Source organism: Coturnix japonica, chromosome 31 (assembly GCF_054131305.1).
Source record: "Coturnix japonica strain WE chromosome 31, WE-NBRP24, whole genome shotgun sequence".
Lineage (NCBI taxonomy): Eukaryota > Metazoa > Chordata > Aves > Galliformes > Phasianidae > Coturnix > Coturnix japonica.
The window spans coordinates 6,128,256-6,146,340 of NC_140693.1; the positions used below are offsets into that span (position 1 = coordinate 6,128,256).

General features: G+C 48.0%; 1 protein-coding gene and 1 long non-coding RNA gene across 3 annotated transcripts; both read right to left on the bottom strand.

Moving 5' to 3' along the window:
• Positions 1-5,909: 5,909 nt before the first annotated feature.
• LOC146755712 (uncharacterized) lies at positions 5,910-11,266 on the bottom strand. Its single transcript, XM_085525409.1, has 5 exons — positions 9,320-11,266; positions 8,550-8,689; positions 8,339-8,467; positions 6,598-6,711; positions 5,910-6,484 (listed from the first exon to the last, which is right to left on the bottom strand). The coding sequence occupies exons 1-4, from the start codon at positions 9,371-9,373 to the stop codon at positions 6,702-6,704; spliced, it is 333 nt and encodes a 110-aa protein (XP_085381535.1). The 5' UTR covers positions 9,374-11,266; the 3' UTR covers positions 5,910-6,484; positions 6,598-6,701.
• Positions 11,267-11,329: 63 nt separating this feature from the next.
• LOC146755713 (uncharacterized) lies at positions 11,330-14,974 on the bottom strand. Of its 2 annotated transcripts, none has more exons than XR_014937975.1 (5): positions 14,732-14,974; positions 13,028-13,174; positions 12,625-12,710; positions 11,907-12,016; positions 11,330-11,600 (listed from the first exon to the last, which is right to left on the bottom strand). It is a non-coding gene; the product is annotated as an uncharacterized LOC146755713 (long non-coding RNA). The 2 variants fall into 2 exon arrangements; XR_014937976.1 differs by lacking the exon at positions 14,732-14,974 and adding an exon at positions 13,407-13,447.
• Positions 14,975-18,085: the final 3,111 nt, after the last annotated feature.

The window sequence follows — 18,085 nt, forward strand, 5'->3', positions numbered from 1 at the left end:
TATAATATACATGATATACATTATATACATAATATATATAATATAATAAACACAATAATAAATTATATAATATATATTATATATATTATAATATTAAAAAAATTCTAATAAAAATAACCAAACCCAAAAAGTGTGTCCAGTCTTCTTGTTTTTAGACAGTCTGCTTTTGTAAACGTACAAGGAAAGGTAGAGGCTGAGGAAAGCCTCCAAAGTCTTTCTCAAGCGCTCTACCTACAAGTATTAGAATCAAGAGAGAAAGGAATCATCACTGCTTGCCTCTGTTCTTTGGGACACCTGAAGTACCTTGGAAGGCCACACTTCCTGAGCCCTACAGACAGTCTGTCCCAAAGCAGCTGTTTGATCATTTCCATTGGGTGACAATGCATAGTGCTTGCATCGTCTGCAGGCACAGACTCAGATGCAAATCCACATCCTTAACTGTAGGTCTGTACATCCTTTATATACATGCTCTAGCTCCTACTTGAAATTTTCTGTCTGTCCCTATATGTCAGCAGGGCAATTAGCAAGTCTCCTTCACGTCTAGACACCAACTGCCCATACAAGTGCGTGTGATAATGCACGCGGCTGCCGCCAGCACTCTGTGTAAAGAGAAACTGTCAGAGAGCTGCACATCAGGGAGGGGTTTCTTGGTCTCAGCCTCTGCTTGCTTTTCTGGCTGGCTGTGAGGGACGCTCACGACCAGGTGAGACAGTGGAGATCTCTGGGAGATAGGACAGTTACATTCCTTGGAGCCAGATGTGAGTTCTTCATTCTTGAGAGTTGAATTCTCTTCTGGTGACACAGCCGGTGAGACACAGACAGAGGGACGCCAGTGGACTGTTTGTTCTTGCCCACTTGTGTGTATGCACATGGCTGTGAGCAAGGCTGTGCACATCTTCATGCACAAATGAGCGTGCACGGAGCCGTGGACAGTGCTGGGGTTGCACACATGTGAGTGTGCATGGGTGAGTCCATTAGTGCACGCATGTGGGAGGGTGTGCAAGGATGAGGTGGTACGTGTGTGTGTGTGTGTGCAAGGATGGGGTGGTACGTGTGTGTGTGTGTGTGTGTGTGTATGTGTGCAGGGATGGGGTGGTACGTGTGTGTGTGTGTGTGTGTGTGTGTGTGTGCAGGGATGGGGTGGTACATGTGTGTGTGTGTGTGTGTGAGTGCAGGGATGGGGTGGTATGTGTGTGTGTGTGTGTGTGTGTGTGTGCAGGGATGGGGTGGTACGTGTGTGTGTGTGTGTGTGTGTGTGTGTGTGCAGGGATGGGGTGGTACGTGTGTGTGTGTGTGTGTGTGTGTGTGTGCAGGGATGGGGTGGTACGTGTGTGTGTATGTGTGTGTGTGTGCAAGGATGGGGTGGTACGTGTGTGTGTGTGTGTGTGCAAGGAAGGGGTGGTACATGTGTGTGTGTGTGTGCAGGGATGGGGTGGTACGTGTGTGTGTGTGTGTGTGTGAGTGCAGGGAGAGAGTGGTATGTGTGTGTGTGTGTGTGTGTGTGTGTGAGTGCAGGGAGAGGGTGGTATGTGTGTGTGTGTGTGTGTGTGTGTGTGTGCGCGCAGGGATGGGTTGATACGTGTGTGTGTGTGTGTGTGTGCAGGGATGGGGTGATACATGTGTGTGTGTGTGTGTGCAGGGATGGGGTGGAATGTGTGTGTGTGTGTGTGCAAGGATGGGGTGGTACGTGTGTGTGTGTGAGTGCAGGGATGGGGTGGTACGTGTGTATGTGTGTGTGTGTGTGTGTGTGCAAGGATGGGGTGGTACGTGTGTGTGTGTGTGTGTGCAAGGATGGGGTGGTATGTGTGTGTGTGTGTGTGTATGTGTGCAGGGATGGGGTGGTACGTGTGTGTGTGTGTGTGTGTGCAGGGATGGGGTGGTACATGTGTGTGTGTGTGTGTGTGTGTGCAGGGATGGGGTGGTACGTGTGTGTGTGTGTGTGTGTGTGTGTGCAGGGATGGGGTGCTACGTGTGTGTGTATGTGTGTGTGTGTGCAGGGATGGGGTGGTACGTGTGTGTGTGTGTGTGTGTGTGTGTGCAGGGATGGGGTGGAACGTGTGTGTGTGTGTGTGTGTGTGTGTGTGTGTGTGTGTGCAGGGATGGGGTGGAACGTGTGTGTGTGTGTGTGTGTGTGTGTGTGCAGGGATGGGGTGGTACGTGTGTGTGTGTGTGTGTGTGCAAGGACGGGGTGGTACATGTGTGTGTGTGTGTGTGTGTGTGTGTGTGTGTGTGTGTGTGTGCAGGGATGGGGTGGTACGTGTGTGTGTGTGTGTGTGTGTGTGTGCAGGGATGGGGTGGTACGTGTGTGTGTGTGTGTGTGTGTGTGCAGGGATGGGGTGGTACGTGTGTGTGTGTGCAGGGATGGGGTGGTACGTGTGTGTGTGTGTGTGTGTGTGTGTGTGTGTGTGTGCAGGGATGGGGTGGTACGTGTGTGTGTGTGTGTGTGTGTGTGTGTGCAGGGATGGGGTGGTACGTGTGTGTGTGTGTGTGTGTGTGTGCAGGGATGGGGTGGTGGCCATTTGCACGAGCACAGAGGTGTGCAAAGCGGTGGGCGATTGCTCCGTTGAAGCAAGAAGCAAGCGTGACAGTGCTCCAGTTGTAAGGAAGTGCATTGCTGGAACAGGGCAGAGCTGAGCCTGCAACTGCAGCCTCCTTTGCACAGCCCAGCTCTCAGAGGGTGAGACAGTTGTGCTTCCTGAGCAGCTCAGGGACGTTGTGGACAGAAGCAGCCGAGTCCAAAGTTCCTGGTGTGAAGTGCTCCGAACATCGGGCTCTCTGGGCGAGCTCCCGGCTGACAGCACTGCTCCCCTCTGCCCTCGCCCGGGCCTGCTGGGAGCTGCAGGGCCTGCTGGGAGCTGCAGGCCCCGCAGGAACTACCACTCCCAGGATGCTGTGCGGCAGCACCGGGCGCCGCCATGACAGTGCTGTGTGCAGTGCTGTGCAGGGCTGGGCCTGTGGGCTCAGGGCACCGGGTGCTCCTTCCCTGAGCCTGCCAGGAGGTAAGGCACCGTGAGGGTGGTTTGGGGGAGACCAAAAGACGTAGAGAGGACGTAGGTGGGACATGGAGGTGAGATAGATGGGGCATGAACTGGATCTAGAGAGAGGGGTGAGAAGGCAAGGTGGATATCCGACAGGTGGGGACAGGGGCCTGTACAGGTCAAGGGCCAAGTCCAGCTCTGCAAGCACAGCAACATGTCGGGGACGCCGGGCTGCGGCTGGGGATGGAGCAGAGCAAGATGGAGAAAGGGGGGAACATTCAGGGAGCGAAGAAATCTCCAAGTGGGGCTTTCTCCATAGCTCAGCCTGCAGCGCAGCCACACGACCTAGGCAGGCCTCAGACTGGGATCCTGCTGCTGGGTGCTGCAGGGTGCAGCCTGGCTCAGTCCTCTCTGCACCTGGGGACTGATGGCTGTGTCTGGGATGGCAGTGAGCCTCCTCCACTCCAGGCTGAGCCACTCAGCTCTCCCAGAATTCCCGTCCATCCCCCTTTCTCATCCCTCCATTCCCACGCAGAACTGACTGAGGAGGGGAGGGATGGGTCCAATGGTGGTGGCAGATCTGGGACACTGCCCTTTCTGCTGCCCTTTCACATTGCCCTGAAGGTGGGCCCGGGGGCCTGGGGAGGTGGGCTTTGTAACTGAAGGAACGGCCGCAGGCAGGCAGAAATATAGCAAAGACATTTAATAATTGAACATAGCAAACAGTCAAGAAATGACAGTATTCCCAACCATTTCCCACCCTAACAATCCGTTCTGATCCCACCCCCTCAAACTCCCACCCCCAGTCGACTTCCCTCCCTCTGCCAAAAACCTCCCAGCCCCCTGTTGTAATCCAAGAAGAATGGCAGCAGCCATGGATCAAGAGAAGGACTTGACAGAGCAGCAGCTGTGGAGCAGGATAAAGAGCAAACCGTGTTGGTGGTGGATGCGACAGGCAGTGCCAGCAGGGCGTCCCCTGCTTCAAAGTGCACCTTTCCTCTCTCACCCACCACACATTCTCTCCTGCATTCAGGGTCTGAGGGATTTCTTCCAGTTGTACTCCATATCCGCATGGCCAGTGCGTGATACAGAGCCCAAGTGGAACACCTGCTTGGAAAATGAAATCAACTCCCCCATTCAGTTCTATGAGCGTGCGCCTTCCTCTCAAGTGATGCGTGGTCATATTTGAAAAATCCAAATTAGTTGGATATAAGAGAGGTAATAGCATCATAACTGAGCATTACTAATACATTCAATGATTATTCCCGCAGATTCCAGCACCATTTGTAACATCAGACCCCATTGGATTCACATCCAATCTATTAAATTAGTAGAAGCACATGATAACCTGGATAATGCCTAATAACTCTGGTTCCTGAGACAGTAGTTGGCAAACCTGAAGGCAAAAGGTCAGCCCGCTAGGACAAACAGCCAGACAGCAGTATGGTTAAATATGGCTGCGACCATCGACTGCCCGAAAAGCCATGCTTTTATAGCAGACAGATGAGGGCGTTTAAAACCATACACACCAATTGGAGGAAAGCTACCGCAATAACGACCCCCCCTTCAAAAACTCCCCCTTGAAAGCCATGAGCTACTCATTCTTTTCCTAGAGGTGCCCTTGGTTCTCATGCTGTTTCTCCCTCCACAGCTGCTGCTCTGTGAAGCCCTTCTCTTGATGCATGGCTGCTGCTCTGTAAAATTCTTCTGGTATTACAACGCCCCCCCAGATTCCCACCCCACCAGTAGCAGAGTACAGCCATTTCATTGCCCACCCCAAAAAGGTCCCACCGCCAATTCCCACGAATTCCCACCCCAAACTCCCGCCCCCCAACCACTCCCCCACCCCAAAAATTCCCCACCCCCAATTCCCACCCACCAGCCACCCCCAATTCCCACCCTAATATTGGCCACCCCAAGAATTCCCACCCCTTCCCCCCCAACCATTTCCCACCCCCCACCCAGCATTTCCCAGCCCGGAGCTTTGACAGTGCAACGCTTTGTCGGTCCATCAGCTTCAGAGCCCCGCAGTGCCCCAGTCCAAGATGCCATTTTGCGGACAGCCCAGTTTGGGAGGGGTAGGGCTGGGGCTGGTGCTGGTGCCCCTGGAACACTGCCGCTGCTCTCTGGGTGTGGTGGGGGCCGGCCAGGAGCCCAGGGCTACAGGGAAGCGCCTTGGTCGGTTACGGCCACATCTCCTGCTCCACCAAGTGGGCCGGTTTCTTGGTCCGCTCCTGCTGGAGCTGCTGTTGGGGTGTGATGGGCACCGAGTCCTCCTGCTGGCCGCCGTGCTGACACAGGCAGCTCCGCCTGGCGCCGGTGGTTGTGGCCTGGAACATGCTGGCAGCGCGGTGTCTTCCTGGTTGTGGCGGGGACACTGGCTGCCAGTGTGCTGCTTGTGCCCGCTGCTCTGGCCTCTTGTGGTGGTGCAGGTGGGTGCTGGGCACTTGGCCGGCTGGCTGCTGTCCCTGTGCTGCTTGTCTGCCATTTGGCAGGAGATGCAGCCGGGTGGCAGTCAAAGGCGGCTGAGCAGCACCCGGGGCTGCCTCCACCGTGCCTCCTCCATCAGGTGTGCAGTGCAGGGCGACGGAGGTGTGGGGGCAGCCAGGGGGGTGGGCAGTGCCAGGCGGGTGAGAAGCACTCGGGGCTGCCTTCGCTGTGCCTCCTCCATGAGCTGTCCAGTTTGCATCAGAGCAGGCACGGGGTGCTTGGCCGGCTGGCTGCTGTCCCCGTGCTGCTTGTCCTTGTCTGCCAGCCGGCAGGAGATGCACCCGGGTGGCAGTGCCAGGCGTCTGAGATGCACCCGGGGCTGCCTCCGCCGCGCCTCTTCCATCAGATGTGCGGTGCGGGGCGACGGAGGTGCGGGGGCAGCAAACACTGTCAATTTTATAATCTTTCTTCAAAGTGCACTGGACACAGGCTGACTTCTTATTTCAAGTTGCCAATTCTAACAGAAAACAGATGCTACTAACAAACACTAAAGAAAGCACATCTTCAGTAGCAGCTCAAGTTGCTTGTAAAGATAAAACAAATACTGTCTTGCTGGCTTATTTTTTCATCAGCAATGAAGCCTCTGAGTAGCAAGGCTGTATATCCTGCTTCTTTTAAAGTGATGAAAAAAGTGACTGTCCATTCAGAGGGAAGTTGCAGTTTTACTTTCAGTAATAAAAGCCACTTTGAATGGGCTGATTCATCCTAACAGACTTTACATAATGTTTCCTTAAATTTGTATTTGCAGCTAATACTGCACTAACCATCACATAAGCTTTTCTAATTTTTCTAAATCCACGTTAGCATTTTTTTTCTTTTTGCAGTATATTTTAAAAAGAAGTTCATTATCTCACCAGGGTTTCTAAGAATGTCTAATACACTCCCTTCCTTTAAGACCTTCGCAGGTCTGAAGGGACCATCATATTCTTCTTCTTCTTCCTTTTTATTGCTGATGCTGTTTACAGTGGTGGTATCTTTAGGAACAAGAGAACAGAAGATGGAATTCATTTAGCATCCTGTGGAAAAAATAATGCAATAAATTAAACAGGGCTCAACATAGGGAAGACTTTCATTCTTTACTGGCACATCTACTAAGTTTTACTAATATATTAAAAGGAGTGCTGCTTACTGCCAGAGGACTTGACATCTTCTCTAGTGACTGCAGGATGCGCCGTGCTGTGGAACTCGTCACACCATAGGATTGCACGTTTGCTTGTTTAGCTTTCATTTGCCTTACTGGTGTCTGAAAAACAACATTGTAATTGTCATGCTGTTCAATTTTGAGTTAAACACATGTGTATTTTATGGCCCCAGGCTACACGAACAATATAACCAATATTCTCCGATGACAGAGAAAAACGCATTCGCTGGGAGCTCAAGACAATGAAAAAACATTCTGAGTTATAGCAGTTTAACTGGGTCTCCAATACATCTTGCACACGGGATAAAACAAAAACAAGAAGCCCATATGTGTAGAAAGTAAAGATGGAAGATGTTATGACTGCCGGTGTCTCTGAAGCAGTAATTAGGAAAACTGAACTGAAGCAAAGGCTTGTGATCCAGACAGCGCTTTCACTAACAACACAGACCTCAGGAGTTTCGTGATGGTACAATACCATCTTTAAATCAGTATATATAACCGCAACCAGGAGTTTTTAGTTCTACTTCTCTCTTGCCTGCATGCAGACATCTTAGGGAGACCTCCAAGGAAGAGACTCGACAGCCTCTGAATAGCCTGTATCAATGTTCCATCACCTGCACAGCACAGAAGTGCTTCCTGGTATCTACATGGAACCTCCAGTGTTCCAGTTTGTGCCCAATGACTCCTGTCCCAGCACTAGGCAACACTGAAAAGAGACCAGTGCTTCACCCTTTTGGCATCCACTCTTCAAGGATTTACAGACACTGATGAGATCTCCCTAAACAGGCCCGGCTCTCTCAGCCTCTTCCCACAAGAGAGGTGTTCCAAACCCCTCATCACCTTGGTGGCCTTCTGGACTCTCCTCAGTATGTTGCTGTAATCCACAGCATACAGGAATAAGTAGGCTACTGTCTCCTTTAAAAGCCTAACATTTTGGTTCCTATTTTCAGTATAACCTACAGTTACACTGCAAAAAGTTTAAATAACTGATCATAGAGGGCTCCCAGATTTCAGGAAGTTTTAAAAACAAGTTTTCAAGGTTTCCCATACATCAGAAACTTGCACTCTAGCTATTAAGAGTTGTCAGCATTCACTTACAGCTTCATTTCAGAACACCAAGAACTCTTATGGGCAAATAACTCTTTTCAAGAACAGTGCGAAACATTAAAAGAAAAAAGAATGCTACTGTTCACCTCGAGATTGGCATTTAGTCCTGCATGCTCCTCTCAGTATTAGAACAAAGGATCTGTAATGCTAATTCTAGATACAGTAAAGAGCAAACAGCCTCATACAATTTATTCATAGCATGAGCATAGATACGATTGTGTAATTTCTACAGATAAATATCAGACAGGTCTGACCACTGCAGCTTTTGCTACTATAAGCACAAGTTTTCAGTGTTGTGCTGTCATTGTTCTAATTGCATGACGTTATTTTAACGTGATACAGTTAGAGGTATACAACAGCACTCAAATGGAATATTTTTAAAGACTTAACAGAGGAAATCCCAACTACAAACATCTAGCTTTAACAGTCATTCTCCTTCATTCCAACAAATACTTACATAATAACCATTAAAATAATTTGAATAACAATTGCCATTTAAACTTCTTTGTAGGCAAAGAGGGAAGAATAGGAGCTGTTGCCACATTCTTGGCTCCCCTCTCAAAGCTACAGTGCTACTTTAATATCTCAACCACAATTTCTTACCACACTGTTTTTCTCTTACCTGATAAGGAGCAGCTCGCACTTTTGTCTGCCTTGCAGCTGCAGCCCTTCCACCATAAGTGGTCTTTCCAGGGTAAAATGGAGAGTCTCCAAGCTGGCTTGTCTTAAAGACAGAAGTGTTTCCAAGCGTCTGTAGAAACATAGCATGGTAACTGGTCAGTAAAATGGGTATGCATTTCAAATGATTAAAACAAATACTGTGCAGAACTTACAGGAGAGAGAGCTCCAAAAGCAGATAAATTGAATGCAGGTTTCTTTGAACTAGACGCAGAATGTTGGGTGAGGGAATGAGATCTTTCAGCTTCTGCGGACCAGAGCGGTGGTGCTGAATTATTTTTTGAAACTGCGGTATCTGCCAAAAAGACAAACACTGGATATAAAAGCCTCAAGGACAAAAAGAACTCCCGTTATTAAGGATCACACTGACCTAAGCTATTTAATACAAAAATCATTCCTTAGTGAACTCAGCATAAAACACGGCAGCACTGACAGCTGAAGCCTTCTTTCAAGAAAGGCCAGAAAAGCAGCTCAAAACTTGCACAGTGAGAATAGTTCCTTTATCGGCTCTTTGTGAAACACAAGAAAACAACCTGCATTGCCATTTGTCACCTGTAGTTACTCACTAGCTGTCTGTTGGACAGTAGCTCTTCCTTCTAAGCAATAAACCTAGTTGTTGAGCTAAAGCAATTCACTTTCACTTGCTACCATCCCAGTTCAATATTTACATACAACTAGCTGAGAGTGGGTAAATCAGAACTGATTTTTTTTGTAATACCAAGGTCTCATAATGCACTTCTGAACACAGTTACATTAAAACGTTGACTGAAACAAATACTTCTAAAACACTAAAAATAAAATGCAATTCTCACTTCCAAAGTTGACATTCACTTATTTACTAAGTTGATGAGGAATATGAATGGATGCAAAGTATTTCACATGATGTAAAAATTACACTAAAGCCTAAAAAAAATATGAAAATTACCTTTCTCAGATGCTCTACAGGAGAAGCCACTAGTTGTTGAGATGTTATCATCATCGTGCTGAGAGGTAGAATCTTTTATTTCTTTTACTAGAGACAGTCCAGGATTGCCAATGCCAAGTGAAGAAGATGTAGAGGGCTGACAGGGTGACAGAGTGGAATCTGACACGTTACAGTTCAAAAGTAGAAGTGAAAGGGAAAAGCAGCAGTGAAAAGGGAAAAGCAGCAGTGAAAGGGAAAAGCAGCAGTGAAAGGGAAAAGCAGCAGTGAAAGGGAAAAGTAGAAGTGAAAGGGAAAAGCAGCAGTGAAAGGGAAAAGCAGCAGTGAAAGGGAAAAGCAGCAGTGAAAGGGAAAAGCAGCAGTGAAAGGGAAAAGCAGCAGTGAAAGGGAAAAGCAGCAGTGAAAGGGAAAAGCAGCAGTGAAAGGGAAAAGCAGCAGTGAAAGGGAAAAGCAGCAGTGAAAGGGAAAAGCAGCAGTGAAGGGGAAAAGCAGCAGTGAAGGGGAAAAGCAGCAGTGAAGGGGAAAAGCAGCAGTGAAAGGGAAAAGCAGCAGTGAAAGGGAAAAGCAGCAGTGAAAGGGAAAAGCAGCAGTGAAAAGGGAAAAGCAGCAGTGAAAAGGGAAAAGCAGCAGTGAAAGGGAAAAGCAGCAGTGAAAGGGAAAAGCAGCAGTGAAAGGGAAAAGGAGCAGTGAAGGGGAAAAGCAGCAGTGAAGGGGAAAAGCAGCAGTGAAAGGGAAAAGCAGCAGTGAAAGGGAAAAGCAGCAGTGAAAGGGAAAAGCAGCAGTGAAAAGGGAAAAGCAGCAGTGAAAAGGGAAAAGCAGCAGTGAAAGGGAAAAGCAGCAGTGAAAGGGAAAAGCAGCAGTGAAAGGGAAAAGCAGCAGTGAAAGGGAAAAGGAGCAGTGAAAGGGAAGAGCAGCAGTGAAAGGGAAGAGCAGCAGTGAAAGGGAAGAGCAGCAGTGAAAGGGAAAAGCAAGACTAAAAGGGAAAAGAAGTAGTGAAAGGGAAAAGTAAGATTAAAAGGGAAAAGTAAGATTAAAAGGGAAAAGTAAGATTAAAAGGGAAAAGCAGCAGTGAAAGGGAAAAGCAGCAGTGAAAGGGAAAAGCAGCAGTGAAAGGGAAAAGCAGCAGTGAAAGGGAAAAGCAGCAGTGAAAGGGAAGAGCAGCAGTGAAAGGGAAGAGCAGCAGTGAAAGGGAAGAGCAGCAGTGAAAGGGAAGAGCAGCAGTGAAAGGGAAAAGCAAGACTAAAAGGGAAAAGAAGTAGTGAAAGGGAAAAGTAAGATTAAAAGGGAAAAGTAAGATTAAAAGGGAAAAGTAAGATTAAAAGGGAAAAGCAGCAGTGAAAGGGAAAAGCAGCAGTGAAAGGGAAAAGCAGCAGTGAAAGGGAAAAGCAGCAGTGAAAGGGAAAAGCAGCAGTGAAAGGGAAAAGCAGCAGTGAAAGGGAAAAGCAGCAGTGAAAGGGAAAAGCAGCAGTGAAAGGGAAAAACAGCAGTGAAAGGGAAAAGCAGCAGTGAAAGGGAAAAGCAGCAGTGAAAGGGAAGAGCAGCAGTGAAAGGGAAGAGCAGCAGTGAAAGGGAAGAGCAGCAGTGAAAGGGAAAAGCAAGACTAAAAGGGAAAAGCGGCAGTGAAAGGGAAAAAGAACAAGAAAATGCAGCCCTGAAAGGGAGAAGCAGAACTGATAAAGAAAAGCAGCCCTGAAAGGGAAAAGCAGCCCTGAAAAAGAAAATAAGCAAAAAAAGCAGCCCTGAAAGGAAAAAGCAGCTCCGAAAGGGAAAAAAACAGCATAAAGTAACACTGATAGGAAAAAGGAGTACATAAAGGGCAAAGGCAGCACTGAAAGAGAAAAGGAGCCCTGAAAGGGAAAGCATCAAAGCAAGGGAAAAGAAGCACGGAAAGGTAAAAGGAACAAGCACAGGGAGCAGGCAGGTAGGCACAGCAAAGCAGCAAGCAAAGACCAATCTCTCAGAGGGGGCCTGCTAACAGGAAGCCCAGCTATTGCCCTCCCAAAGAAACTCCACCATTTTGACAGCCAAAACAGAAACTACGGTTTCGGTTCTCATGACTCTTCCCTGCGCTCCCAAATAAATGATTTTGTGACATCCTCTACCACACTGCAACTGCTCTGAATAATCAAAATTATATCATTCATGACATAAGAAACTCACTTTTGCCTGGTGGCAACGACAGTCCATTCCCATCATGTCCCTCCATGTAATGAACATTGCATTTGGCCTTCTAACAGCCTCCTGGATGAATCCACCAAAAGCAAGGAAGCACCCTGCCCTTACTCTGAAGAGAGAAAGAAAGCAAGGTTCATGGAAACAGGCACACAAGGCTCGCAACAAGACACGGTGCTCCAGATCATGACAGAGATAGGGCTACCACAGTGCCAGAACATGATTTACCACTAAAGGAAACATCTGGGAGCACATTCACAACTTCAGCACAAGCTGTAACGGCTCAACATGTTTAGCTTTCTTATCGTTCAGCTGGAGAACGAGATAGTCCGAAGTATCAGTCAGCAAGCACTCGGATGAGCCTGCCCTCTGGTTTTAACGATGACAGACATCATTACTGCCACCTCTGACACCTTACCAGGAGATGCTTCCATTTATTAGCCTGGTCTTGATTCCTTCCATCAGCAGCTGCTCCTAAACTGACCTCCATTCATACAGTGATACCATCAACTTCCAGCACGAGCTGACCTGCAAGACAGAGAAGAGAAAGCAGGATGGCAACAAACACTGACATAGCACAATCTAATATTCTTGAACAGCCATAAAAGAGACAAAACAGGAGAGAAATGCATCCGCAGCAACACCCCAGTTCATAAAGAAATGCAACTCCAGCCTGGCCTCAGCAGCCCTTATATATTTCTTACACATTTGATTAAGCCAACTGCAATTTGAACCAGGAGAATTCACAGTCTCTTGCAAATGTCACCGTAAAGCAGAATAAGACACATCAAAAAAAAAAAAAAAAAAAAGAAAAAAAAAAAAAAAAAAAGAAATATAAAGAAAAAAAGCAAGCCAAAAACCAGGGAATCAAAGTTTAAAAAACCACAGAAAACAAACAGAAAAAAACCACATACTATCTGTAACAACAGAAAGACTAGGACAGTGTGAATATACTACAAAGGTAAGGAAAGAATGGCTCACCCACCACTGAGGATGGAAGTGCACAGAACAAACTCCACAGAGGAGAAACCATCAAAAAAAATTCCACCCAGGGGCAGTCAGCCTTCAAAAATGAGCTGTAAGAGAGGTGCAGCCAGGCTCCATCCTTTCCAGTCACTCAGCTGCATTGGCCTCACCTGCACTAACCAGGGCTGACCAGGTCCCTTCCCTAGGTGATAATCAGTGGCTCAGACTGTGATTCAACAGTTCTCATACAGCGTATCTAAAGAAAAATAGCAAAGCATAGATGAAAAACACAACAACAAATAAACCATGAAAGATTTTAGGAAATAACACAGAATTAAAAAAAATAATAATAATAAAAGCAAAGAAAATATAATAACTCAAACAAAAGAAAAAAACTAAGACAAGGAAAAACAGAAAAAAACTTATAAAAAAAACAAAAAACAAAAAACAAAAAAAAAAAAAAAAAACACGACATAGAAAACACCAAATAGGAAAGAAAACCATAGAACTGCAAAGGAAAAAAAATAACACAGCAAAGCAAAGCACAGATGATAAAAAACAAGGAAAACACACCTCCCTGACATGACATCTTGCCTCCTGAGCAGGTCACAGTGTCCCTCACTCAGATGTAGAGCAGGAAGGAAGCTGAGACCCCATGTGTTCCTTGCTGCGCACTCCCATCTAAAAGGTCCATATGCTCCTTGGGAAGCACAATGCCACCTGGGGAAAAGAGAAAGCAGGAACAGGACATGCAGGCAGCTATCACCCAGCAGAAGGCCAGATCCTTCCATCTGTTATCCGCTCCTCTTTTTAGTCCTAATAGGGCCCCGAGGATACAGAAATAGCAGTGCTTAGCAGAAGGACTCGGAGAAGGACCGGTAGAAACTGTCAGGAGGACAACTGGCATCGTGTGGACACAAACAGGCTGTTGGTGCAAGGAAGGAAACAGCACCTGAGCATTTCACCAGACAGGTTCCCTCCTCTCTGTCTTCCCACAAAGATACAAGGATAAAAACCTCATTTCCTCTGAGCAACAATTGGAAACAAGACCAGAAAATTATTCATTCAAAGGCACTTTTAGGAGATGTATAACAGAGTCCTTCCCAGTTACACGAGCTTACGCTGTGGCCTTTGGAGAAACAAGCTGCCTTTGTGGTCCTGAGGACTCCTTTTTGTCATCTGTTGGGCACAGCAAGAGAGCTTTTCTTGTACAAATCTATGTCCTGTGTACCTTTCTCCATCCCAAAACCTAGAGTTGCGGTGCAGACACTGGATGCTGACCAGAGCAGTAAAAGAACAGAAGAGGGGAAAAGCAGATACAGGTAAGACACCTAAAAGAAAGAAAAAGAGCAGAAGAGAAGGAAGGATACGGTTAAGAACAAAGGACAGAAGATGGAAAGTGCTATAGAGGATTGGACTGGACATGAGCAGATCAGAGCTACACCAAGGTGTGGCTTCTCCCTGTGTCCCTGTCCACCACTGGCAACATCCCCCAATGACAGGGATGATGCTGCTCCAGCAGCTGATGGGGTTGTGGTCTGGGGTTACGTTCTATGCAGAGCCTCCACAACCTGCTACAGACCTCCAGTTCCCTGACACTTCTTTTTTTTCCAGGTGTCTGCACACAAGGAACAGGTGTTCTCTATGCCCTGCATGCTGGTAATTAGTGTGGGCAATTACTGTGTGGGAATTGGGGGTAGGAAATTCAGGGGTGGGATAGTGAGGAGGAATTGGAGGGGGCTGGGAAATTGTTTGGGTGGGATTGTAGAGATCAGATATGACTGCTAGGATGGGGGATATTTGGTTGGAAATATTGTCATTTCTATTACTCATTGCTTTGTATAAGTTATTAAATGCTTTATGTTCCCTCTGCTACATCTCTGCTTGCAGTCATTTGTGCAGTGACAAAGGTCCTCAGCTCTACATGCCCACCTCCAAGGTAGGATGGAGCACCACAGATGGCAGTGTTCCACAGCTGCCACCAGCAGCCCCAGCTCGTCCCTCCACACCTGAGGTGTGAGTGGCTGTGAGAGGAATGAATGTCTCTGTGGAAGTGCAGCTCATTCCTCCCCTCTGATGGGGGCAGAAGGCATCTGCATTTCCCTCATGGCTCTTATTTCCTGTGTTACTGTGGGAAATGAGCTGAGCCACTGTGCCTCCCTACTATGGCAAGCTCTGCAGCTCTGCCACTGTCTTTATACTCAGCTGTTCCTGTGTGTAATGCTCCACACTTGGACCCTGCAGAGCCCAAAGGCCTCCTTGGCTGCTGTTACTCACCTGGACATTGAGGGTGCTGTGTCTCCAGTCTGTACCTGCTTCCAGGTGGCACTTGCAAGACACTGCGAGTCCACCTGGTTGGAACTGCAGTCAACAAACACAAATGTGAAAGAAATAAGAAAGGATTCTTTCATTTCACAGGCTTTCATCTCCATTGAAAGATGTTCTGCTGTGCAACACAGCTGGGAGCATTTCATATGTGCAAAAAAGGGGGATAGGCCCTGGCTGTGCCGGGCCCCCTTCCGGCCCAAGCCCCAAAGCAGCCCCGACTGTGCTGGGTTCCCCTCTCACCTGGGCCCTGCAGTGGCCTCAGCTGTGCCTGGTCCCCCTCTGCTCTGGGCCCTGAGCTGGCCCCAGCTGTGCCTGGTCCTCCTCCATCCTGGGCCCCAAGGCCCTGCCTCTGCCTGCTCCCCCTCTGCTCTGGGCCCTGAGCTGGCCCTAACTGTGCCAGGCCCCCCTCTGGCACAGGCCCTGCCTCAAGCCCCGCCCCCTGTGGGCAGCACTGCTAGTGCCTGTTGGTTTTGCTCTCTTCCCTCTTCTTTCCCTGTTCTCTTCACAAATGCTTTCAGATCCCCCAGGATGACGTGCACTGATACTGCTGCCTTCTTCCTGCACAAACTTTCTGGGCAGCTCAGCTTTTTCTACAGAGCAGCGTGCCTTTGGAAGTGCTTGGAGGATGTAAACTAACAGCAAGAGAACACTGAGCTCTTCTGGGTCTTTCTAGACATGGCAAAGGGACAGGAGAGAGTGCTCAGCCTCGAGTGGTTGCTTGTATGCAGAAATCACAGTTGTCAACATCTGTGCTGTTTTGCTGTAGGCAGTAGTGTGTGACAAGAAGCCTACAATTATCAATTTAGTGAACGTAATTAATTGTAACAGTTCCCCTTCCTTCTTCCCTCGACACTTGGGTTATGGAGTTCTCCTATGCTATGTGCCGGTGTAATACCTCTGAGCCACAGCACTGTTGCGTTTAGCAAAGCTCATGGCAACAGGCTTTGGCCAACCTCAGAGCTACGTAGATGATGAGAAGATATCCGATGATAGGAGAGAAAATGAACAAGCTCCAAGGTAAGTGTTGTTTTTTCCTTCTAGTCAGCACGCCATCGCTAAATCTTCCATGCTGTGACTTTTATCGTGACAGTGATGATCCCTTAACCTCACACCTTTAGCACAGCACTTTCTGTGGAGATTCCCACCAGTGACAAAGTATTAGTGCCGCTTTTCTGCCTGTTTCTTTTTTGTCTGTATTTTCCAGAATGTGGGTATTTCTTTCATTGCCCACAAACACTGCCCAGTGCAGGAGGAGGCAGGGACAAGAGTCAGGAGCAAGGGCAGAATAGTTTCTCCTTTAGTGAATGAAATGCCAGTGTTTTCTGCATATGGACTTGCCATAGTGCTTCTTACAAGGCCTAACAGTGGGATGAAATGTGCCCTGAAGCAGGTGTGCTTGCAGGAAGGCAAAAGAGAAATGCAGACAATGCTAAGGGGGGCCAGTAAGATGATCAGAGGGCTGGAGCACCTTTCCTATGAGAACAGATTGAGGGAACTGGGCTTGTTGTGCTTGGAGAAGAGAAGGCTCCAGGGAGACCTCACTGTGGCCTTCTAGTATTTGAAAGGAGTGTATAAACAGGCAGGGGAATGGCTGTTTACGAGGGTGGATAGTGATAAAACAAGGGGGAATGTTTTTAAAGTGATACGGGGACGTTTAGGTTGGATATTAGGTTGATGTTTTTCACACAGAGGGTGGTGACGCACTGGAACAGGTTGCCCAGGGAGGTTGTGGATGCTCCATCCCTGGAGGCATTCCAGGCCAGGCTGGATGTGGCTCTGGGCAGCCTGGTTTGCTGGTTGGAGACCCTGCACACTGTGGTCCTTTTAAACCCAGGCTATTCTATGAGTCTATGGCTGTACGATTGTATCAGACCTCAGGGAAGTCACGTGGAAGAGACAAGCCTTTGAAATTAAGCTTGATTCGCTTTGCCCCTCATACACCTGATCACTGCATCCCTTACTTGGCAAATGGTCTTTCTGTGGGGTGTAGATGAGGAAAGGGGAGGAGGAAAATAAAGCAGCTGCTTTGTCTTAGAGCTCTTGTTTTGTTGGGGTCTGGCCCTATTTTCTGAAACTAAAAGACGATGTGTGAAAGAAGGACAGGGAAAGGCACAAGGAGGTTTTGGTTTTGGTGCTGACTCCAGCTCACTGCTTGCTGCTGGGAAAGGCACACTTAGCTCCAAGGAAGGATGCATGCGTGGAAATCCAGTGGCCAGGGGTAAGGGGTACCCAGCAATAGAGGGCTACGAGAGCTGGGGTGATTTGCTTTAAACTGCAGCCAGTGAAGTCCTGTCCCATTGGATCTGACATATGTCTCCCCATTCCCTTCCAGTTTGTGCAGAGATGGCATGAGACAGAGGGCACTGCTTTCTGCCAGACTGCAGGAGCAGAAGCATTTCAGGTACCTAAATGGTTTGGTTTCCTCATTGTGGTGGAATGGGGTACGCATAGAAGGAAGACTTCCATTCTTGGGGTGGATATGCACATGGGAGGCTGCGCAGGGAAGGCTCCATCCTGGCCAGTTCAGCCAGCAGCTGTATCTAGCTGGCAGAAGCCCCAGCCCATGAGGCCGGCACTGGCCCTGGGCCATAAAGCCACAGTAAGGGAAGCCAACATCAGCTCTGGAGCCTAAAGCCACAGTCAGAGAGGCGAGCACCAGCCTCGGGGCATGCAGATGTGAACGCCTATTCATTCCCACTATCTCCCCTGGGACTCCATTGAGCGCTATGAGGCCACACTAGTCTTGACTGGTTTTTAATGAAAATTACAAAACCATGACATCTGCACAAGAGTCACCTTCACTTCCCTGTTATCTTTTAGTCTTGCTTTTCCTTTTCACTGCCGCTTTTCCCTTTCACTGCTGCTTTTCCCTTTCAGTCTTGCTTTTCCCTTTCACTGCTGCTTTTTCCTTTCACTGCCGCTTTTCCCTTTTAGTGCTGCTTTTCCCTTTTAGTCTTGCTTTTCCCCTTTTAGTCTTGCTTTTCCCCTTTTAGTCTTGCTTTCTCCTTATAGTCTTGCTTTTCCCTTTCACTGCTGCTTTTATCTTTTAGTCTTGCTTTTCCCCTTAACTGCTGCTTTTCCTTTTCACTGCTGCTTTTCCCTTTCTCTGCTGCTTTTCCCTTTCACTACTGCTTTTCTCTTTTAGTGTTGCTTTTTCCTTTCTCCTGAGAGTGTTTTTTACAGCTAGTTAGCTGAGAAGGGTCGTAAACACGGTGCAGCTAAACAAGCAGCCATAACACCTGCAAGGACAGCAAGAACAACAGGATGCCCTGGGATGGTGAGAAACTAGCCATGGTTCTGGGA

Coding starts and splice junctions, on each gene's coding strand:
- LOC146755712 (XM_085525409.1), bottom strand. CDS start 9,373: ATGATGATAACATCTCAACAACTAGTGGCTTCTCCTGTAGAGCATCTG. Junction 8,690..9,319: donor CTGTAGAGCATCTGAGAAAG/GTAATTTTCATA, acceptor TCTTTTTGGCAG/ATACCGCAGTTTCAAAAAAT. Junction 8,468..8,549: donor CTTTTGGAGCTCTCTCTCCT/GTAAGTTCTGCA, acceptor ATGTTTCTACAG/ACGCTTGGAAACACTTCTGT.